The sequence below is a fragment of the Centropristis striata genome, chromosome 16 (genome assembly GCF_030273125.1).
Source record: "Centropristis striata isolate RG_2023a ecotype Rhode Island chromosome 16, C.striata_1.0, whole genome shotgun sequence".
NCBI lineage: Eukaryota > Metazoa > Chordata > Actinopteri > Perciformes > Serranidae > Centropristis > Centropristis striata.
Window position 1 is genome coordinate 29,087,067 of NC_081532.1, and position 24,452 is coordinate 29,111,518.

The 24,452-nt window shown below is 44.3% G+C and overlaps 1 protein-coding gene across 2 annotated transcripts in view; it reads right to left on the reverse strand.

Moving 5' to 3' along the window:
• The window catches only part of mnat1 (MNAT1 component of CDK activating kinase), a 35,201-nt gene that overhangs the window by 1,667 nt on the left and 9,082 nt on the right, over positions 1–24,452 (reverse strand). For both annotated transcript variants that reach the window (XM_059353815.1, XM_059353816.1), the window contains exons 4-7: positions 24,252–24,355; positions 23,908–24,048; positions 22,631–22,762; positions 12,278–12,399 (exon numbers count right to left, since the gene is read on the reverse strand). In XM_059353815.1, the coding sequence (XP_059209798.1) occupies positions 12,278–12,399; positions 22,631–22,762; positions 23,908–24,048; positions 24,252–24,355 (499 nt within the window). The remainder of the gene's footprint in view (positions 1–12,277; positions 12,400–22,630; positions 22,763–23,907; positions 24,049–24,251; positions 24,356–24,452) is intronic.

The window sequence follows — 24,452 nt, forward strand, 5'->3', positions numbered from 1 at the left end:
GAAAGTGAGAGGAGGAGCAGCGAGAGATGTCAATCAGGTCTCAAACACAAAGGCCACTCATCACCCACTAGAGAAACAACACACAAGTTCAAAACAGGAGGCCCAGTGATTAATAATAACTTCATTAGGCCCAAGCTGCTGTAGCCTGTCCTTCAGAGCACTTGAGGGAGGTCTTCTCATATGGCTTCCTGCATCAGATGAGTGCTATCTATTGATTATATTGTACTGGGCCTTTTTAATGGTGAAAAAAGTGGGCTATTTACAGCCCGGCTAAGTCTGCTCTTCCTGCTAATCTAATCCCCAAGCTACTCATGTGGTCATTCCTTCCAAGAAAGCTGAGAGCTCTGTGTAACTTTATACCTGCCTGCCCCTAAGGAGAGGGGGAGAGAGAGAGAGAGAGCAAAAAGAGAACATGAAGGAGCGGGAGAAGGAGGAGGAGGGGTGGGAAGTAGAAAGAGGAGGGAGGATGTGAGGTGAAATCACCTTTGGGTATCATCATCACAAACCCTCTTCTCTTAAACCAACCCTGTCTGCCCTCTGCTCACCCCTAACGCCCGAGGTTAGTTCAGTTCTGCTCCATTAACTCAGCGGCCGTATCAGCATCTTCCTGTAAAGGCCGGCAGCATACACACACATACACGTAGAGGAAGCTGTAAGATAAACTCGACGCTTTTCACATGACTGTACTTGAGAGTGGACTGACAACACCGAAGAGACGTGCAACAACTTGAAATGCATTAGAAATGTGCAGCACACTTGCCTACAAAAACAGACTTTACACTATACGGCTCTGAAACAGACGCTTCAAGACCCTCTGACGCTACTGTTTCAGCGTGCACTCGCCGTCTGCAGCCCCCCCCCCCCCCCAACCCCCCTCATCTCTCTCTCTTTCTCTCTGAGGACTGGACTGCCTTTTGTTCGCAGGGCCCTGAAACCCAAGCCGTGTCGGCCGGTAACATCTTTCACTCTCCGGGCCCCACTGGAGCATTAGCTGCAACTCGATATGGGTCTTTTCAAAGCCTCGTATTATTGGGTAAATATGGGTCACTTTGGACTGGCCCATTATGTCGCTTGGGGGGAGTGGGAAAAGACGAGTGCAGGTGATGAAGACAACTGAATGACACAGTATGACAGTGTGCGTGTCAGACTGCAATCGCCACGAGGGAATCTAACAGGGGTTTTCCATTAGTATACACACTGATGTATAGTTTGCCTTTTCTTTTCTCAGCATGAGTGTCAAATTTAGATTTTTTTCTGTATCCTCAAAAGCATAATAGATGATAAAGTGCTTGCATTATTTTTCTACTCATACCATCTGCTGTTACCCATTTCTTTCACAAAGCCATGTGGATCAAAAGTGTTCAGAGCCAACAGCCTTTTTCCACTTGGGTCTGGAACTCTGAATACCTGGGCAATGTCTCCTGCTAATGCTAATAACGGTCAGAGATTTTTTCCTGACGGGACCCTGAAAGTATTCTCCGCTCCGGCTGCCTGGAAAACACAGTGCACTCGCATCTCTAATTCAAAGTGAAAAGATAAGTGCCGAAATGTTCCGGCGGGGTTCTGCGTGATTTCCAGCTGAGAATGTGTGGCTCCTCTTTGTGTTTGGATTGACGATGCTGCTGCGGAACTGAGGGTGTTCGGGTTCTTCAGGGAAATATCTGCGAGGTTGAGACTCCGGAGGGAAAAACAGCCGATATCAGACGGAGGTGCGGGCTGCGTTGGGCCTCTTGTCTAGACTCCATGTGTTTGTGGATTAAGAAGAGCCGAGGAAGCCCGGGCTTGATGGAAAAGAAAAGAGGCCTGTAATGCTACAATGGCTAGTTCAGCAAGCAGACACTTAATCAACATACAAACCACAGAGCAGACGCACAGGACAATGGAGCAATCTGAATCAGTCTTAAACAACACTCAGTAGAACTACAGTATGTGGTTTGGCTGCTTTCATACATAAAACTGAAGCTAAATGGCCTTCTTCAACAGTGAACTGTAGGCAGTGTCTGAATGAATGGGGATTTCTACATCCACTAAAGCGTTTTCATCCTAAAACAGCACTTAAAACGAAAAAGATCTCTGTCTACACAAGCTTTTTAACAGCCTATCAGAAATAATCTCCGTCTATATTGACATGCATATCACATGACCCTTCAATAACACTGGGCATGCGCAGGCTCATGTAAACAGGAAGTAAAAAGTCTAAGGTTACTAAAAAAAACACAGAAAATACTATGAGGGAAGAAGAGCAATGGCAAAATGTAAGACGGACTTGCTTGGAAAGTGGAAAGTAGGTGGAAAGTATAACACAGAGAAAACATAGATTGGGTTTTAAAGCAAATACAGCATCATATTAGAGCAGTACTGAGAGCATGGAGAGAGCCATGGTAATGGGGATAGAGCACCCACACAAGGAGGATGAAATCACAAAATGTTTATACAACCCTGACATTATCTAGTCTTTCTACTGTATTCAATTGATTTTAGGTCAAAACAAATCATTACATTCTGTTATTATATACAGGTGCATGTCAATACTTTAGAATATGATGGAAAAGTCATTTTCCAGTAGTTCAAGTCAAACAGCCCCAACCAAGTATTGAGTCATATAGATGGACATACTTTTCAGAGGCCAACATTTCCATATTAAACATACTTCTTAAAATTGGTCTTTTGTAATATTAAATATTTTTGAGGCACTGAATTTTAGATCTTCATTAAATGTAAGCCATACTCATTATAATTAGAAGAAATTAAATAAATTAAGACATGAAATGTTTCATTCTGTGTGTAATGGATCTATATAATGTGTTGCACTTTTTGAATTTCATTACTGTCATAAATAAACATTTCTATGATATTCTAATTTATTGAAATGCACCTGTATGTTCTTCACAATGTCCGAACTTCTGTGGAAACAGTGTTGCAGGCGTAACTATGGTGCTCTGACAGATCGTGTTGAATAACACCCAATCAGAAAGCGAAAATGACTGTCTGTGTAAGTGTTTTCAGATGACTATTTGTCCATGTACAGACTAAAACACAATCGGAGAGTTTTCAGACTAAAACGGGGCCAGCAGTGTTTTCAAACGTTTCCATTTCAGTGGTTCACGTTATAAAAAGAAAGTATATTAGTGTGAATGTAGTCTATGATAATCCATATATCCTAAAGTCTGTCTGCTTTTACATTTTTCCTTCAAAGCACTAACCTGAGACCTGCTTCAACTTGGCACCTGTCTGCTTTCACAGCACCCTCACTGATCCAGGGTCAGCATTTGTTTTTATTTCACAAAGATGAGAGGCTTTTTGAATTCAGCTTGTTGTCAGCATGATTCATGAGCCAAACAGGGTTTGATGCCTTTCAGGCAGTTGGAGAGATTCACCTCATTCTGTTTAATCAACACAAGAAGGAAAAATGAAATCTGCAAAAACTAATCAATATATCCTTCCCTACCTGAGACCACTCCAAGGACTGAAGCCTCATTAGCTATGTTTATTAAAGCGAAGGAGCTTTAGACTGGTGTGTTGAGTGCACAAAGAGGGCAGCTGACAAGTACAGGGCAGGCTATATCTGAACAGAGGCTGCCCCGTACTTCTGAAAGGCCAGTCATAAGGCTGCTGGATGGCAGTGTGAATGTCCGGAAGTCTTCCTTTAGCGCTCTGCTCCGGCAGCGGTTGAGGATTCCTGGGGGGCGGAGGGGGTTGCAGAGCCACACACCTGCCAGATGATTTGTCATTATAGAGGGGTCAGCACTCAGCTGTCACCCCCTAATCACCCATCCTACCCCTTAAGTCAACCCCCCTTTACCCCCCAAACTCCACTCCTCCAAAAACACCCCCTGCATTCCTCAGGCGGCTCCGGTTTCACTCACAGCACTGCTGCCCCATCTGCCCCTCCTTCCTACACTCTACCCTGAGAGAAAATGTACCCCTGTGAGAGACACAGCACACTGAACGCATTGTGTGGATGTGCGATGTGTGCTTATGCCCCCAATGTGTGTGTCTACACAACTCACATGTGTGTGAATACATGTTTTTCTAAGGGCAGAGCTGTTTGTATCGATACCGACGGCGAACCCATGGAGCAGAATTTTACCCGAGGAGAACGTGTGAATTGGTCCAGGCTGCAGTCCAGAAACAAAACCCCCGCAGACAAGCCAAACACAGAGGACTCTCACAGGTATACTATATCTGTCAGCAGCGGTCTTTCATCACCGCAGGTCATAGGTCACACTCTTTTCCATTGAATGGAGCTTCCTCTGGGACCTGCGAGTGTGTGAGACAGATCCACAGCCATCAGCCTACCCACTGTCCACCAGATTATCTCAAGTTGTACTCTCTGAGTGTGTCTGAGGGGGGCTCAGTGCGGTTACATCATATCCTCACGAGCCTACGGACCCCTTATCCATTATCGTGTGTCTTATCATCACCGCCGATGGGGCTCTGCGTCCCAAAAGAGAGGAGGAGAGGGAGGTGGGTATTGCTAACACTTAGTTAGGGGGAGAACATGTTTAGAGTGTTAACAGAAGCTTTGGGTGACACTTGACATTAACGCTTATAGAAATACATTCTCATTTGGAGTAACTGACAATGTGCAAGCTGTCTTCAAGAAGGCAGCTCGTTAGTGATAAAGACTAAGAGGTACACTTGTTTTGTGTCTGTGACAGAGGGCATTGTGGAGGCGCCCAAGATAAAGGCCTATTGTGCTTCTTGAGTCCAAACTTCACTTCCTGGTCCAAGCGTCACCTGTCACTACTCATCCAGAGCTCTGAGTGTGTGTGTTGGCCCTGCACCTCCTCTGTGTGACCTGATGGGGGCAGTAGAGGCTGGATGACTGGCTGGCTGAGCCACTGGCCTAACACCTAACCGCAGCAGCCATGGGGCTTGGAGAGGCATCACACATCCCGCTAGCCACTTGATACAGAGCGCATCTTTCTTTCGTCTCCTGAGCTGCCACTTGATAACTCTGCCCCCTGGAGAGCTTGGAGGAAGGAGGAGGAGGAGGAGTGGGCAAACCAGACTAGAGAGGGAGGATAATGACATGACATCAGTGTCATCGTTAACCAAATGGGGCCGTAAACAATGGAAGGACATATGCTGTTCAGTGAATGGCTGCTAGGCACACCCATACATACACAGCAAAAGGAGCCTTGACAGTTAGATGTAACGTTCTGGGAATAGAGCACCGATACAGAGAGGAAGAATAGAGTTTTCCCAGGGGGGTGAGTCGCCTCCACAGGTATCAGTTACTGAAGCACCTCGAGCCCTGAGGAGAGGCAAAGAGGATTTCAATTAGGGAGAGAGATGGGAAAAGAAGAAGGGATGAAGGAAAACAAAGAGGCAGGGAAAGGTAGAGGAGGGGGAGGGCGATAATTCATACATCATAGTGGAGAAGTTCCTCCTACCATGAGGTGTGCGTGGCAAGTCCCCACAGCCAAGCCCCACATGACGGGAGTTTGTTTTCTTTCTTCAGCTCTTAAGAGGGAAAATGAGCCAGCTAATCCCCCTGTACATCGCTGGGCCCTTTGCCCCAGGGGTGAAGAGCAGGGGAGAGGCCCAGGTATGTTTGTGTTTGTGTGAAAAAACCACAAACTGGAAGGTGGGTGTGCAGGGTTCACCATCACGCTCAAAATCAAAGTATGCAAATTTAGAAAGCGTGCGGCCACTTTTCAAACCTCTACGCAGATCGGTGTGTTAAAATAGTCAGGAGACATCATCTCAGCCACTAGGGTGTTGACCCTGTCGCCTCTAGGCTGCGACACAAATAAATGTGACGGCAAGAGACATATACACGGAGTTCCCTGTCTGCTGGTGTCTCCTTCGCTGGCAGTGGCCTGGTTTGGCCTGGCCTGGGTTCATCTTGGGAGGAGACTGCTGGTCTGTCTGGCACACAGCCCGCGGAGGGAAAACAATAACACTAAAAGCAGACCTCTTTTAGATGACCAGAATACACACAAGACAAATGTTTCTCCCGCTCTGTCATTCTGTAATGCTCCCTCTGTTTCCGCCCGCTCTTTGGGTCAGAAGTGACTCACCCACAAGTAAAAAGCCTCCAGTCAACTACAGCACGTGCTTATTTTGACTCATACATCAAGAGAAGATCAATATTTGCACAGATCTATGGGAGGGAAAACAATAGTGATCTGGCCTCCACTAGCTCTGTCTGTTAATGGTGTGTTTACTGAGACAGACAGGATAATGGCCTGGGTGGGGGCTGGTGGAGAGTCGGACGGTGGCCACGCTCCACTCTGTTTCTGATCTAGTTAGTAACGAGGAGAAAAAGCACACACAGTGCAAGAAGCTGAGTACAAGAGCAAGATGGTGGATACATTCTGCAAATGAAGATGGGGAAACATGTTGACACAGACAGGTTTGCAAGTCAAATAGCTGGACTGGAACCTCCACACTTTTATTCTGCCTGCACTCTCTTTTGGTTATGCAAATTATAAATCTGAGAGCCCCACGGCCGCAGTGAAGCTTTTAGATCTAGGCTACGGAAACACTTAAAAAGTCAGAGAAGCACTGCATTGAAGTCTATAGTTACTGGCTATGCTGGATCTAGTAATACAAGACAGTGGCACGTGTGATGAGTGTGTAGTGCGGAAGAAAGGAGGATATCAGATATCTGAGAAGTTCAGCTTTAGGTCTTGGTTATGGTGGCAACCCTAAAGTATTTGAGGGAAAGCCCTGCTGTTATGCAAGAGCCAAATTAATATTTTTTCCCATAAATGGAACTATTTGGCAACATCATAGAATATTTTAATTGGCTGAATGAGAGCAGAATATGCGCCTTGAGACATTATCTAATAGTAGTAAAAGTAGATCAAAGCACACTGCTCTTAAGGGAGTTCATCTGAGGTCATGCTAACCGGCGCCTCAGTCTCCAGCTCATAACTTAAGCATCAAAGCTGCGTTTGTGTGAGAGAGTGCAAGACTGTTTGAGGCCAAGAATACGAGAGCCGTCTCTCCAAGGTGCCATCACTCTGCTACCGTCAGTCTCAGCACTGTGACGTGCTGGTTCTGCACCTCAGGTCCCCCGTGGTCAATGACCTCTGACCCTGCCCCCCCCTCCCGGCCCTTCCAGGCCTGTCAGGCCCATCAGATGGATATAAGCCCTGCAGGGATCAGAGAACCTGGGCTACATGGAAAAACTTTTCATGGCCTTCTCTAGAAATTCCTCTGGAGTAGCTGTTCTCTGCATATTGAGTGAAAAAGAAGAATATCGTGGCTGACTTGTACTTTCATCACAGAGTCAGAGGGGAAAGCAGGGGAAGGAAAGAATGATTTGTATGCAATTTAAACCTCATATACTCCAATTTAGTGATGGCAGAAATGGATTCAGGAGTACTCTATGGACCATGTTTAGTGGTCCTGCTCACTCCAAGAGCCAAATCCAGGGTCACTGGTAGTGTTCTTGGCCAGCCAGGCCAGTGCTGGAAAGATGGAGAGCTCAGACCTGGAGTCAGGCCAACCAGGCAGGGAGAGGCTAGCAAAGTCAGCTGCCAGGAACTGACGGCTGTGATGGCACCACCGACTATTCTGGATATCTCCCTCCCACCAAAGCACTTAACATGCAGTATAAGCCAACACACAAACAAACAAACAAACAGATACACACACCATTCACATAAACACGCAGACGCCAAGGGATGCTTGGAAAGCTCCAGAACACAGGCAGCAGGAGAGCATCACTCAGAGACCCATTAACCCTTGGCTCCCAACCAGAACAGTGAGCAGGCGTCCTTTAAGTACACGTTAAACATAGTCGCTCTATGTGTGTGTGCACAAGTGATTTATGTACTTTCTGTGTGTCCATGTGTATGTCCATATGTCCATAAAAAGATCCAGTCACTTTAAAAGAAGACTTGGGGGCAGTTTCTTTGAGGATGAAAACGATTGGTCGTCCTCTGCGTTTATGGATCAAGGTCACAGAAAACTGTCCAGCGCCATTTAACCCCTCAGCTAGTCACTAGTTGTCTGTTTTAGTGAGAGAAAGTGCTCTGAGGACTACTTCCTCGTGCGGAGAAGTGTATCCCCAGGAGAGCAGCCCCAGACTAAACACTCTGCTCATTCAGCTGCTCTCCTTCACCCCGCCGACAAGAGACGGATGCTTGACAAGCGCTCCCAACAGAAAACCTCACTTTTTCCACCAATTATAGAAAGCAATGCGGAGTGGGGGAGGAGGCAAAACTTCATAATATTATACACACTGGCATTTGGCGAAGCGCGTTGAGCAATCTCTGTCAGAAAGAGATGGGCTAATTTCAGGGCGACCTGTGCCAACACAAACAACTGTTCTGGCTAGCTTTCATTGTCAGCACTTGAGGTTTGAGTCGAATTTTTCAACGCTCCGCAGCCAATTTCTCTTTCCCCTATTTTTCCCCCCATATGATTTGTCCTTGTCCAAGATCCCAGTCAGTCTTTCATCGCCTACACAGTAAGAGCTTAAAAAGTATTTTTGTAGAGAACAAACTCAGACCCAGATGCTCATCTGCACCCACAAACAAAAATAGAATGTTAGATTTGCTTTCAGGTCATCAGCATGTGTCTACGTGAGCTCATGTACAAGAACTAACGTATATTAACAATGGCATATTTAAAAAAGTGAGATTTCCATGTGTTTTTTTGTTTATAATGCAGGTGCTATAAAAATATTTTAAAAGTATCAAAACATTCAATCTACTGAGAAATGTACACAGCCCGTACTCACAAACTGTGTCTTTAAACAAGCTGTAAAGACTTCTGTAAGGTTGTGATGTAACAACGACACTGTATAGAGGTAGGGAGTGCAGCTAGAGTGCTATAACAGTCGTTCTCCAGCTGCAACGATGGTCAATTAGTTGACTAATCCGTCATTCTGGTATTAGTCGACTATGATTTCTGTAGTCTATTAGTCACTTTTTAAACTTTTTTTCATTCTGAATGACTTATTTCCAAGAAACACATGAGCAGATTTCTGGGAAAATCAAGATTATGCTGCTTCTTTGGGGAGAAACACATGTTTTTTACATATCTGTCGATCAAATCAACTTGTCAATTAGTCGACAAAATGACTAAGGGGTAAACACGTAAACTACTAGAAACCCAAAATACAAGTATGAACCTGAAAATACATCTATGTCTCCTTTAACTATTATGCAGGATTTGTGTATTTTGTTGTATCCATGTGCTTTCATTTGGGTTATGTCCGTCAGCAGGCGCAGGGTCGCTGTGAGGAGGCGGGAGTTAAAACAGCTACCGCTTCAGTTTCTGGCTGCTGTGTGCTGGGATTCATATCACAGCCATGTCAATGTAAACATCATATGTTTCCGTTTGTGTCTCCAAAGCAGTATTTACTTCTGCTTTGATTTTGTTTATTAGAGGCTTTTACTGTTCAACATAAAAGCAAGGAGCCATGGCAGGACATTTGGAGAACAGGCTGTAATGTTACATTCACAGTCGACTCGTAATTCTCGCCGCTCACGCATGGTTCTGGGTATGTGCCAGTCAATGAGATGGACAGCACTATACTGCCATTATAGAAATCTCACGCAGTAGGGGTCCTATCCTCTGTGGCAAATCATACGCACCTATGCACATCAGGGGAGGAGCGTTTGGTAATGTATGCGTGTGTGAAAGGGGCATAGATGTTGAGGTGGAAGCTGAATGGGCACTTTTGGAGGCCCCCGTTGCCTGAACATGCAGCCTTTACTCTCCTCCAGTATTGAGGCAGCTGTCTTTAATAGAAGAGCTCAGCTCAGCCCATATTTATTCAGGTACAGCTGACAGGGAGGGAGAGACAGTGAAAGAGGCGTGGCCCTTCTTTTTCCTGGCAGGCGTGCAGCACTCCTGCGGTTTTTGGGGGGCAAAGGGACAAGGCGAAAGAGACACAGACACTGAGACAGAGGGAGAAAGAGAGCAGTGTAGAAGAAAAGGGTGAGCTGAAATAAAAAGCACAGCTCCAGTGAGTCCTGTGTTGACTGGACATCCTGTGCAAAAGACCAGCCCCAGAGGCCCCGGGGCCACCAGGGAGGGGGTGTGTGAGCTCAACTCTCCAGCCTCACTTGATGGCTGTGTTCAAGACAAATCACCAGTGGAGCTGCTGTCACCGTGGGTCTTGACCAAGACAAACAGCCGTGTTTTAAAATAAGTACCTGCCCCCTCACAGCCCCTTTCACCTCATCCACGCTCAGGCACATCCATATCTCCTCACACATTCCCTTCACAGGTCATAGGACTGGAGCTGTAGTCCAACGCTCCACACAGGGGACTCACTCTTCACCCTCTCAACGCCGTCTGCATTTTCTTTCCTCTGCACACACACTTGTGAAGTTCTACCACATCACACAACTTCCATTGTGGCCAAAATGCTGGGACTGCAATAACAGGGGTGAGTGTGAGTGTGTATGACACAAACTGTATAGCAGGTTCAAGGGACACCGTCTCTATGCATGTGTATGTGCGAGCTTGATCTTCTATGTGTATCTGAGCTTGCATGCACAAAAGCTCAAACTTAGCTGAATCACAAATTGCCAACTGCGCAGAAGTGTCAGCACTATTCCCTGCTTTTACTTAACAGCACATTGCATCTTGGGAGTTGTGGTTTGTCTGAATGGTTCTGTCTGTGTCGCTGCCTGCGGCCTGCACCAGTGGGACTGGTGTTTCTCACTGAACTGAACCTCATTTATCTCTGTGGCAGAGCCCTTCCTCTTCAGCATCGGTCCTCCTGGACCCCTGAACTGCTGACACCGGCCCCCCCTCCTCTTCCTCCCTCCTCTGAGCTCCAGCATGCGGCAAAAGTTGTGAGATGTGTTTCATCTGCATATTGATCAGCCTGGCTAAAAGAAGTAGGACCTCAGCACTTCACTGAATACATAATGTAAATAAGTAACAGTTATTCTGCTTAAACTCTCCCACAATCCTTTGAGAAAAACGTTTCACCTTTAGTCTGTGATTTTCCAGGTAATTAGGTAAATGTGATTGTGCAACAAAAGTCAATAGCAACTTTTATCTGAAGAATAAAGAAGAATCAACTAGAAAACCCCCATCCTAAACATGCTGACATTATGTACAAAAGCGCACAACTCAGCCAAATGAAGGTTATTGTCAGGGTGAAGCAGCGCTGAAAGTCAATGAGCTCGCCCAAAAAGAATATGACCCCGTTTTGCTCCTGTCACCCAATAAAAGCAGGCCGCTCTCAGTGTGTGGGCAGGCTCCAGTGCCAGCCAGTTGCAGTGCAGATGGCTGGGCGCTGGGCTGTCTGATGGATAGCTTACATTCGGCGAGGACTGGACCAATGGCGTCGTGGATTGATTGGCCCAAAGGGGCCGTCGGGGAAAGCACTTCCTGTGTGTGTTAATGGACACTCCTACAGAGGCACTGTGGCGGCTTGTGGCAGTGTGTTGGTTGTTACTCTCTCTCTCTCTCTCTCCCCCTCCCTCCTTCCCTCCCTCTCCTAGCCCTCCTTCTCATTTGCTTTCACTCTCCCAGTTAATCAGAGGAGAGTCAAGTGAGACGAGCCAGGCTTTCCAAACAGACCGACTCACCAGCATTTCTCTAACCCTTCACCAAAACCTTTACAATAAACTGCTATAGGTATGTAGAGAACTACAAAATTCCACAAAACGTCAGCAACCCTCCCTCAGTTTCCTATAATTTCCTAGAAAGGAACTGTAAATTCATAGGGAGGTCTCTGGGAAAATAATTCATGTATCCACCCTGTGATTTGGATTTGCTCTGGAAATGTATCGGTTCTTCCTTGGCACATGCTACAACGTTCCACCAAGTTACATGAAAATTAGGGCATTAGTTTTTCTGTAATCCTGCCAACAAACAAACCAAACTGAAAATATTACCTCATATTACTGAGGTAATGAAGAAAACATTCAGTTGGTATATTTTATTAGTCAATTACAATAAATTGCTTTTATAGTCAGTGGTCAGCTGTACTTACTCATGATTTACTTTGGTTTAAATGGACCCCGTTCTTTCAGGGAAATGTCACTATAAACCAACAGCTACTTAGAAATTGGATACTAATAAATCTCAATATTCTTTGTTTCTTTTTTCAAATAGCCTACTTGACACCAAATTTTAAAAAATCTCCAGGAAACTTCCAAAGAACTGAGAAAATGATTATTCCATTATTGTTTTATTTCCTTATTATTCTTGCTGACTCATCTAAAGGTGAAATGAATCGTTGTTCAGTTCCTGGCTTCCTTCATTCCTGTGTGCGATTATGAGTGTGTGTTTGAGTGTGTGTTTGAGTGTGCGTGTGTGTGTGTGTGTGTTAATAAGTTTGTACCCGAGTCTGCCCAGCTGGTCGAGTTCAGGCACTGGGGGTCCATAGGTTTCAACCTGAAGAGGCATGTAGTGGTAGAGAACTTCTTCTATCTTGGGAGCAGGCTGAAGAGACACCGTCTGACGCTGGGGAAAAAAACGAGACGACGTTCAACAACACAGGACAATAATCTTCATTGTCTCAGTTCAGTATACAGTGTCTCTCTGGAAACTACGGCTCTGTCACAATCAGGATGAAACAAACAACAGAAACAATTCGGAAAAGGTTTAATGTCAGTCAAACTGCAGCATTAAAAACCACCGGTTCTTGACTGACTGGTTTGGCAATAGGAGTTTTGTCTGACAACATTTTCATTTTTCGTGGAGAAACCTAACTGGAACCATGACTGAGCATGTTTTTAGTGGTCAACACACTGTTGGCAACTCAACAACTATTCCTGATGGGAATCTTTTCAAGAAGAAACAAACATAACATGTGCAGAAGAACTGTGGTTGGGTTGATGAGGAAATGTAATTCCTGATAACAGAAAAGTGTACTCTGGAACATAAGTAGCTGCAGGCTATTACAATTAAATTACCAAAAGACAAATCAATCTTTGTTTGTGTGGTTGCTGTGGTTATTTGCCATTTTTGTTTTCCACAGATTCATCTAAAACAATGCTGATCCAACCTGGATGAGTGTGAATGTCACTGAAATCAGGCAAATTCTCCTTAGTAAAAGTACAAAAAGATACCACTTCTGGATCTCCTCCAGAAGTCAGAAAACTGTAGTCTGTTTTAGAAAAAAAAAGATAGTTCGATGCATAAGTACTTAAAGTTGAGAGTCCAGTCAGACTACTCCAGTTCCTAATGCTCTTGACCATGGTGATGGAGTGAGAAACACGATACTTCTTAAGGACACTGTAGAATTGTTCGATTTGGGGCTCTGCCATCAAAGGGGAATTTCCACACAGCGTCAGAACACTTTTTTTTTCTCCAGCATTAAAGTAATGAGACTCTTAAGAGGAGCCAGACTCATGAAACAAACCTGGAATTAAAAAGATGATGTCTAAACAAACACTGACTATTTTAAAGAGTAGCAAAGGAACTCGGAGACAAAGGAGAGATAAAAAGATAAGTGAGAAAGCAAAGAAAAGAGTAGTGGGGGAGTATAAACAACAGAACACAGAGGGGAGCTGATGAAAACCAAACTAAACGAGTAACATGTGCCCCACGGCCACAGACTGCCCGCCCTCACTCAGGCTTTGGCCCATGCAAGCGAACACACTGGGAAATACAGCAACCAAAACTGAGCTGGAAGTTACGAAAGCACTGAGTGATGAACACTGAACCAGCAATGATGCAGAGTTTCTAAACCAAAAACAACATGGTGGTAATTATTCTAACCAGGCCATCGCGTAGGATAGTTAGACAGAACCAGTATTAGAAACAGTCAGGGACAAAATTACCCCCAACTGAGAGGCTTTTGCTCCATAAAACATTGTGTGACTACCAATGTAAATGTCCCACACTTTTAACATTAGGGTAAAAAAACAACCAAATTGCCCTTTAATTAAAAAAAAAAAATTCACCACAATTTCGGATCATATTCCTGCTAGAACATGTTCGATTCTGTAGTTTTGGGAGTTTTAAGGCTTTCATTAGGTAATGTAAAATGTACTGCTATACTCAGTTACAGTTCATCTACACCCAGATCACAGATGTGGAAGACCCGGAAACGCTGACCAATGAGATTAGAATGGCCTTTTTCCAGAAGACTTAAAGAGACAGGCGCTACAACGGAGCGTTTCAGACAGAAGTGAGATGCAGGTGCAGCAACAATGGGCTGTATGAGAAAATGAATATTATAAGCCTGAAATGAGCATAACATGTCCATTTTTAATATCTCTGTCTGAATTTAGCCATTAAATGCACTGTTATGAATCACTGAAGAGGACTACTTTAGGGCAGCATGGATTTTTGTACGAATTTAGAATCAATGTATCAAAGTACATTAATATGTCAGCTATTTAATTCAGTATATTAGCTAAACAAAACACACTCCTGTCAACCTATTTTATCCACCAACAGTTATTCAGTTGATTTTTCAGAAAGCATACTATATCAGGATATGTATTAATATTGTAAATACAATGACTTATACTGTGAGAGGATCTATCCAATCCTGTTTCCCTGAATAACTTTCAACTATCTCAACAGAACAAGCCTGAACCTGCTGCCTTCAGCAGTGATTTATACATGCAGGTGGGGGGATCGCGACAGTGGCATTATATTTACAGTAAGAGAGTGGGGCTTTTTCCAGAGAAGAAATAGTGAGAGAACCTCTACTCAAAACACAACATGTCTTTTGGCAGCATTTCCTTCAGAAATGACTGTTGCTAAAATAACAAGTAGTGTTCTTTTCCATGATTGATTTATTTCTATTTAAAAAATAAATCAAATCACATTAGACACATCAAACTCCTGCTCTCTGATTGTGCCAACATGTGACATTCATCCATATTGGGTCTCTTACTGTATCCAAAATAGTAATATAAAAATAAGGAGCCCATGAACAGATGGAACTGTATTTAAGCCTATTGCTCATATGTGCATGCTGTGTTTTTAAACACATCTTAAATGCTTTGGATTGTTGAAGTCCTAGACACACGCTTCACTATGGTTTTCATTCAACCTTTAACCCCAAGGTGCCAGTGATCCCCTATCCTGTCTCATCCATTCATCCAACACAGTGGAGCCCCACCACAGGCTAATGAAACCCAGACCAAACAACTCAAACCCAGTCACTCTCCCTGACTTTCTCACTCCTTCAGTCTCTCCATCCATCTTCTTTTTAGACTTTCAGCACAGTTTTACTCCCCTACTGCGCCAATCAAAGAGACGCACTGGGACGACGGGTTGGAGGGAGAAGCAGAAGAAGAAAAAGTTTACAATGTTGGAGCGGTCGAGAAAGAGAGAGGCAAATTGGGAGTTGCAGATAGCTAAAGGGCAGTAAATCAGATTTTTGAGCGACAGACAGAACAGAGCCAACCCCCAGTCTGGAGACATTTCTGTTGCATTCCTCTATAAGGGCACCTTGAAAACTGGCAGACACATCATCACGAACAAACACAGCATAAGACATGCATACACAAGAACAGGCTTTGCTCTTCAGAATATCTTTACAAAATAATGTAAATGAATAATTTGTAATGCTCCCGAGCAGCTTGGATAAAAGACAAGCTGTCCATCTCAGACCTGCTATGTCCTCCATTTATCCTAATAATACTGCTGAAGCTTTCAATCATGAACTCATCGTGTCCTATTAAAAGCTTGTGTGAATTACTGCATATGAATGTTGTTTTCCAAATGCTCCGGTGAAAGAAAACAACAGAGGGGAGAGAGTGAGAGGACCCCCGGCCAGGCCCAGCAGAGCAGAAATGACTAAGGGACCAGGGGCCACTGGAACAACACCAGAAAGAGCCAACACAAACATCTGCTTTTCACATCACGGAGGCCCTCCTTACTACCTATACAACATTATATGTGCCCTCATGATGCTTTCAAGTTTGTGTATAAGCCATATTTAAGAGTCTTATAATACCCCTGTGACACTAAAACGAAACTCTGTGGGTCATCAATCTTAATAAAACCGCAGGGGAGGATGATTTGAGGAAATCACCATCGCGCCAGAGGGAGCAGCCCTGCTTCTCCTGGTCTTGTGATCCTCCGACATCTAAACTCAAGTCCAGATAGAGTTCTAGTGATCTAGCTTCAATTTCTAGGTGTGGAATCATTTTAAAAGGTCAAGTGAAGCCGCCGTCACTGTTGCCTGTTGGTAGAGGGGACAGGTGTGCTGGCTTGGAAAACTGTTTAGCACTCTACGCCTCTGGGGGGCTTGGATTCGGCTCGTGATGTACCGTCACGTTACTCTTTCTTAACTCTGCTGTTTATCTTATGAGTGCCATCTGGGAAAGCAACAAGGTTGACCCATCTGACAGAGTGATTCGGCAGACATTCATGTGACTTTTACAGGACAGGGGTCTCATAAAAGTCACATTACTTTTAAGGGTATGAGAGGTCTGCCCGCAAGGCTCAGCACAGACTGTCCCAAAGCCTCGCTTAAAAACAAGAAATTATATTTTCTCTTAATGTTCTGTTGAAAGAGTCTACAGAACATTTTAAACCATCCAAATCTGCTCTTACCCAGGTTTGAATCCCACGTGATCATAATTGTTTATTAGCACAGGTAACACCCTCTAGACACTATGTAAGGGCAGGTGTTGAGCTGAGTGCAAATGGTCTGGAACATGCCCAAGAATTGGAGAGATGCCACAAAAAAGGCTGTAAGAAAAACAACTTTGGCAGTAGTATTGTTATTGTATTGTATTGCTAAAACAAGTAAATGAGGTTTTCCAGAGTGTCAATACCATCGTTACAAAAAACCCCTAAACATATAATAATCTAGAATATGAATGAAAATTACATTCTATGATATTATTATTTTGTTTTTTTACATTCCTCAAATTCCAAACAAGATGTTTTTTCTTATCTTGATAAAATCGCTTTCGAACCACTTGTAAAATGTTCTCCTACCAAAAGCAAGAGCATAAGTAACAAAACATGGGTGAATCCTAGAAATATAGGGAAATTTATTGATAAAAACACAAAAAAGGAAGTTTATTTGTATATCTCTTTCTGCATTAAGGCCAATGATCTAACAAGTCAATTTTTTTCAACCACTTCTTAAAACACTTTTATTTTATTTTTTTCACTTTGTATGGATGTTTGTATGCAACAATTTATTTGATGCCAATGATCCCCAGTGTTTGGAGGTATTACTTCTTCTATTACTTCTATGCTTTAAACTTAGGAGGTCTTATCCGATGTCCATGATGCTAATCTTGATCAAAAGCTCATTGGTCAACAGCTCAAATCATGGGTCACCACTTAGAATGCCACCAGGAACACGTGCTACACACACACTGCACGATCATCAGCACTCTCCAGGCCCCATCTCTCCCCTGACTCTGCAGCTCGGCAGGACACATCAAGGTCGAGGCTAACCTCTCCATCAGCACCTCCACACTCACAAAACCACATACAGCATGGTTCCAGAGGGTTTTGGGGGGCAACAGCTGGCTCTAAAGGAGCTCCAGAGGCAGCGAGGCCCTCGTTACTAATGCATAAAGTGATAATGAGAACAATGGAAAGGGAAATAGGGGTCAGCATTGTATAGGGGATAACATTTATAAGCCTAGTTAGGGGCCAGCCTAGTGCCATCCCATCCTCACTTCCACCTTCTGCCCTGGCACTGCCAGTGCTTCTGTATGGATAAAGAGCTTTGGGCTGCCCACTGGCCCACTGAGCAGCAAGTAGCAAGTGTAAAAGCTGCTGCCCACACAGTGCCTCCCCTCGCCTCACAAGTTTAAATATAACTGCCTGTCCAGTGGCAGCTGCCCCAGCGCAAAGCCCCTAAAGCTGACAACTCCTTTTTCCGCTGGGTTGGGCTCGGCCTGCCCACGGGCAAGGGTTGTTGAGGCCAACCTAACAGGGCCAAGCCAGGGGCAGGGGCAGAGGTGTGAATGCCCACATGTGCTAGTGCCAATCAGGGCTGACGGTTCTCTTTACCCCCTGGGCTGACCCCCTCTCCCCAAGCCCCTGATCATCAACCGACATGCCAACAATCCAGTAAAAAGGAAAAGGCCAAAGGGCAAGGGGTTGTGCACTCTCCAACAGGAAATCATTGGTTTGTGAATGTTTTATACGACAATGTCTTTAAGCAATAACACATTTAGATAAACAACAAAAATATCTGTATCTGGTACTATTTGTCTCAATAAGTGAAATGGAAATAACACTGAAGATAGTGAAAGAGTGAGTGGGGGTTGGGGGGAGTATGCAGCGACAGCCTCGCAGGTAGAACAGGTTAGGCCAGTCTGCCTGAGAGTGCGTCTACTGAGCAGAGGTCGCTGTAGAGGACAACTTAACCAAGTAAATCAAGCTTGAGCAAACAAGCTCACACCATGAGCATGTGTGTGAGTGTGTGTACTTGTGTTTGTGTTTTCTATGGTAGTCAAATACCACTGCCTAAGTGTAGAATGGAAGAAAGCCAGAGAGAACCCAGGTTTATTTAAGTCAGCTACACATCTATGTTTAGGGATAAACTTTCCACCCACATTTGGCTGACTGTGTGTACGAGTTGCTCTTTGTTTATGTGTGTGCGCCTTGTGCTTTCATTAGGTGCCCATGCCGGCCTCGTCAGGTATGTCAGCTGCTCTGCCGCCTGTGTGGAGTGGATTGGGTCCCAGCAGTGCTGGAACCTAGGACCTTTCATCTAAGATGGCGCTGAAAGCTGCCCCAAGGTGGAGAGATTCCCCATCGGTCAACCGCTTTCAGGAATGGGACACTGTAGCAGCTGAGGACAATCCCCAACCTCACAAACACACTCACACACACACACTCTTAGAGGAGAAAGCATAATAACTTTACTGGCACAAACAAAAGCCAACATGCTTAAAAACCATCAAAGACACAATGACTCATACGATGTTTAAATCAAGAGTAATTTATATGCTAATAACCGTCAACTCTTTATTTTCCTCTGAGCAGGTGCCAAGCATGATGACTGTTGTCATCATGGCTCTTGTCATCGTGCCTGGCACTGAGGCTGGTCTTATGTGTCAGACAACAACAAGCAACCTGTTTAAACAGTGAATAGTTGCCTCCCTCCCACGCAGAGAGTCTCTCTTTTGATATCAGCGGACGCCTATTTTAAAAAGACACTTTATTCTTCAAAGGATGTTTACTCAGACTGGGTGAGGGGAGTGTGTGTTCATGTGTGTGTGCATGCATCCTGAAGAGGCTATGTGTGTGTCTCGGTTCAATAGAGTGCCTACAAAGTGAGGGATTAGTGAGCGATTCCAGACCATTCCTGAGGCAAGACCAGGCCCATCCCACCTCACATCACACCTGGAGCGACCCTACTTTCCCTCAGGATTGGCTAACTTCTTCAAGCATCCGTTCACCAACATGTTAACACGCAACCAGAATAATCAGGATCAGGTTTGGAGTCCCCTTTACCGCCTCCTGGAAAATCACCCAGGCAGTAAAAGAGCAGTGCCAAAATAGCTGAGATGTCCCCTTGCATGTTCCCAGTAAACAACATGACACAACTAGATGCAATATTAGATCACTCTTTAAATAAAGACTGGGGAAGCTGAGGAAGAATTGGCATCCTCACGTTCCACGGATAGGACGGCTCAGAGGCGACTAGATATGTCATTCCACCAGTGACGGCTCACCTTGGCCCGGGGTGATGCAGCTGGCTGAGGGGCTGGTGGGGCAGGTGGTGGAGGGCGGGAGTGGGTGCTAAGGGCAACATGAATTTCTGCTTCTGTGACTGGTGAACTTGCACATCACCAAAAACATCCAGATGAAAAAACAAGAGGTCATGCATCAGCCCTCCATCCATTCATCACTGTCACTATCTGTTTGCTCCTTTGTGTACGTGCTTCACAAGAAACTATTGACACTGCGGCTTCTTCTAAGACTGTTTTGACTGTCAATAAATCTTTCTAAATTCTCTTTTAAAATAAATATTATATTTGTTTAGTGAAAACTAGGGTTGGGCGATCTTTTCTATTTTCATATCATCCTATCGTGGGTACGGGAGATTGCCCATGGTGATCAGATTACCAGGGGATGGTAAGAATATGATGAGGCATTGGGAGTTACATCACAGCAGAGAGATTTACGAGACTACAGAGGTGACGTATGGTTTTTGATTGTTTCATAATCGCTTAGCGACAGTTTCCACTGTGACGTCACATACGTGACAGATTAAACATGGGAGACGCGCCGGTGCTAAACGTAAACAATAAGGGAGGAGATGCTGAGAAGGAAGGAGCAGAGCTTGCTGTGTTTCTTGGAGCTGTGTTCATGCACATGGCGCTGATGATTATGGACGAGAGGAGACGAATGAGGCTTGGTCAAACGGCCACTAGGGATGGCTCACGTTCAAATTGGGGCATTTCAGCGAGGGAGACCCGCCTCATTCCGGGTATTCGACAATGGTGGAAATACAACTTATGTTTGGGATTTTTTGTGTAGAGTACATAATAAAGTTGCTTTTTACCTGAATGTAATTATTGTGAACCATTTGGGGGTGATTAAACACATTTTTACTGTTAAGTTTTTAAATAAAATGTATAATAAGAGCCAATTCCAAGAGCTAATGCTAGCTAGTCAAAGTGCTTGATTTGTCTGAACAATGGTCAAAAGGACAAATAACAAAGAAAAGGACGGCAATGTCACACTGAAGACTGATTAGTGACATTTCAGCACAATTTGATATTCAAGACAAGTGACACGAGGAGCACAAATATGCTTAAATATGAAAAAAAGGCATATCATGGAAACATGGCCCAGCTTTAGAAATGTGTTTTTACATTTGCCTCCCCTAATTTCTGCTGAAGAAAAACTGAAACCTTGCTTGGAACAAGGGACCACAAGCTAGCAGATAAATGAATTCCAGCAATCTGCAGGAATCCACCGCTCTGTGCTGAAACCCCACCAACTCAAACAGAAGTCATTCTTATGGACTCTGAAGTGAAGGGAAATCCAAACCCACACGTTCCCCTGACTCAAGTCTCTCGGTCCAACACAGCAGATGCATGGTGAGAGCTCTGCTACACCAACAGGAGCTCAGGGACGGGAGGATGAAGAGAAATGGGAAGAAAGAAGCGAGGAAAAACAGCTGCAGATGAAGCCAAGAGCAACATAATCATGCTGTTTCTCTCTCCATCAGCAAGTTTAACTTCATGCTGTATATCAAGGGGGTGAGAGTTGGAGAACCAAATCCTCCATTTGGACCAATTCAATGCTTTCCACTGGTGGTGGATGAGCCGGTTGTGAGTAAATTAATGTTTTTGTAAAGTCTCGCAGAACATCACTGTATTGGATTATTTAACCAAGATCTTCCAAAGAGCTCTGCCAGTGGAAAACACATTAACACTGGCAGGTTGGGCACACAAATATCAGAAGACGGCTTATACCTGAGTATGCTAAAACCGAGCTCCAGCTTGTGTCTAGGTGAGTACAAAGCAGATATCTCTCCCACGCATCACTGGACTGTGGGAAGACAACCATGCCTCATGAGGGCTGCTGGGGAGGGGTGGGGGTGATGACACAGCCTATCTCATCACAGTAAAATGAAAATAAACGACTGAAAAGCTGAACGACAGCCAAATGGAAGGTCTCTCCAGACACGGTGAGCACAAAGCTGCGAGCTCAGAGCATCCAGAGTCCTGAGCCCACATGCTCTCTCTGTGGGTCCCACCATTCGCTCACAGGAATGTGATGACATGACTGGAGGGGTGAGGGCCCTGTTCCCACACTGAAGAAGCACCAGATACAGAAGAACATCCTCCGTTTGAAGGTCTGGACTGTTATCACTACTCTATTGTCAACAAGCACTACACATGAAGTTTAAAAATCACACCAAGACATTCTTTACTGTTCAGACACACCATACCACCAGTGCATAGAGGTATACAACCATGTGACCTTAACCTGCATGAGCTCATTGTAAATATAGTAGCCATTTGCTATTTATGGTACATATAGCTTCGCTCATGTTTCACTGCACTCAACCTTCTTTCACCTGAAGCAGCAAAGGTCGCAGAACCACTTTATCCCAGTATGAAAAATTAAAACTTACTCATTCATTAGTATGAAGGCACAGAAAAAAAACAAGCAGACCAAACTTTTGCACATTCCTGGTAGATTCCGTTGCAACTTGAAATCTGTATTTCTACTGCTTATCTTCTGATCGACCAAAGTGAAATGATAACTTAGCGGAGTTGTAAAATACTTACTTGTGATATTATAAACCAATTTTAAATGTTTTGTCATCCAATAAGCCTTAAAGTCTCCATGAAAAGGAAGTTAGAGAGTCTTTAGCTTTTGTCCTGTGACATATTTCCAAGCAAACTTTCAAGCTTAAAAAAAAGAGAAAAAAACAGATTCTATGGAATTTGTCTTTTGTAAACGCCTTCAAGAGCAGAATGAGTCATTTTTCACATATATTGGACATATAAAAAGATAAATAAATAACTAACACAAGGATGCAGGTATAAAAATCAGAAAATGCATTTTTTCCATTCCACAGGGACTCTATGCATGGATCTTTTACTCCAACTGGACTTCGTGGATGGTAATGAATTGGCTCATAAATAGCTGAAAAAAACAAGCATGCACCAACCCCTGCAGCATGCAGCCCTTTGGATGTTTTGAGGGCAAGCAAGAGTCTGTCACTTTGATTCGTACGTATGAACAAGAGGTTAAAGAGCTAATAAACCCCAAGCGTTGCACTCACCATATGGATTCCAGTTGAAAATAGATTGGTAGGTTTCACCGCCTGTTTCTGCTGCTCTATCTGGGTCTCCAGCTGGGCAGCGCGGACCTTGTGTTGGGCAAGCAAGAGGGTGGCAGGAAGTTTAGACTGCTCCTGGAGAGAGAGAAAGTGGGATTTGGGATTTTTATGAGAGCATTAATCCAGATGTGTGATACAGACAACAAAGTGCAGCAAAAACAGCTAACACATGTTAGTATATTGAGGCCTTCTCTTTTTGCTGCATGTTGAGAAGACATAGAAAAAAAAAACATGCCGTAACCCTCCACCCCATCAGCATAGGGTACTTTCAGACTATCAGCCGCATTATTAATGCAAGCCATAACAACAAAACTGTGGCACTGCAGGGGACGCTACTTCAAGTGCACTGCGCTGTCTTCACCTCCATTAAATGCAAGGTCGGACATTTCAATTTCTCCAGTGGAGTGTTGCCAAGCACAGAGGTCTAAAAACACAAGCTTGGACACTTTGCCCACTAAAAAGGTAGGACATTTTTGATGGGGTGGACAGTAATGGTAGGACAGTCTGGAGGTGTTTTAGCATTCACAACCAGAAACCTAAATTTAGTGGATTACAACACAAATAAGTCATGGTCTGACTGCAAACATTTACAACTTTAGATCACATGATGGTTAATGCTTCTCGTCTCATAAGAAAAAAAGTAAATTCAAGTAGAAAAATATACATGCAGACAATGTAAAGCTCAGAACAATAACCAAAAATTGTGTTACAAGTTCCCAGTGATGTGTTTTATTGATGAGTTAAATCATCGCTTCAGCGAAACAGGAACATGGAACCTAAATACATGTGTGTGTGTGTGAGAACAGTGAGCTCTCTGCCCACAGGGACGTACAGATGTCAGAGCTCAGGACAGTTCCCCCAGGGGGGGTCAGAGCTGATCTCATCTGCCTACAGTCAACAGGCCCTGTGCCTTAAACAAACAAACACAGAGCTTAGCCTGCTATCTGTGATGGTCCTTCAGCAGCCCGCTCTGCAGGAACAATCACTTCCAAAGCCTGAAGCTCAACACAATGGAGCCAGGAGGCTTTGGAATCACAGAATGAGAACAATGCAACCCACAGCACAATGACTGGTAATAATCTCTTAATGATCTCACAGCCATGAACCCTCGGGCTGAGGGTGTGTGTGTGTATATGTGTGTGTCAGATATGGAACATCTGTCATAAAGCTTTTTGCTTCACCAGACTATATGGATATATGAACATGTGTGCATATCTCACCAGTTCATCCAGCAGAGCCTGCTTGTTCTTCCTCTTGACCTGGAGCTGCCTCTTCTCCTCCTGCAGCAGCTCCAGTCTGCGCTGCTCATTGCCCTGCTGCTCCAGCAACAGCAGCTCCTCCAGCTCCTCCTGCTCTCGTGTCTGAGGAGAACAGCAATGTTGCAAAAAATTGTGTCACGTCTCTGAGCACAAAGATGAATTTCCACCAGCCCTAGGGATGCTATATTGTACTTTACCCCACACTAAGTACTAGCAAAAAGAGTTCCCTCCAGTGTTTATTTTGGCACCTATTTATTATTATTAATGAAGGTATTATGCATGTGTGGGGAATACTCGATACATACCAGTTTAACCTTATTCCTCTGAATGAGATCTCTGTTCTCCCTCTGGTACTGCTCCATCCGAAGCTTGGTGTTCTCCACATCAATGTTGTTTGTCAGGTTATACACTACGAGGAGGAGAAACAAAACAGTTTTAAGAGAACCGTATACTCCATTAGAAGTTCTGCTTCGGAGCCCCCTCCCCCCACATTTTTCAGACTTTGG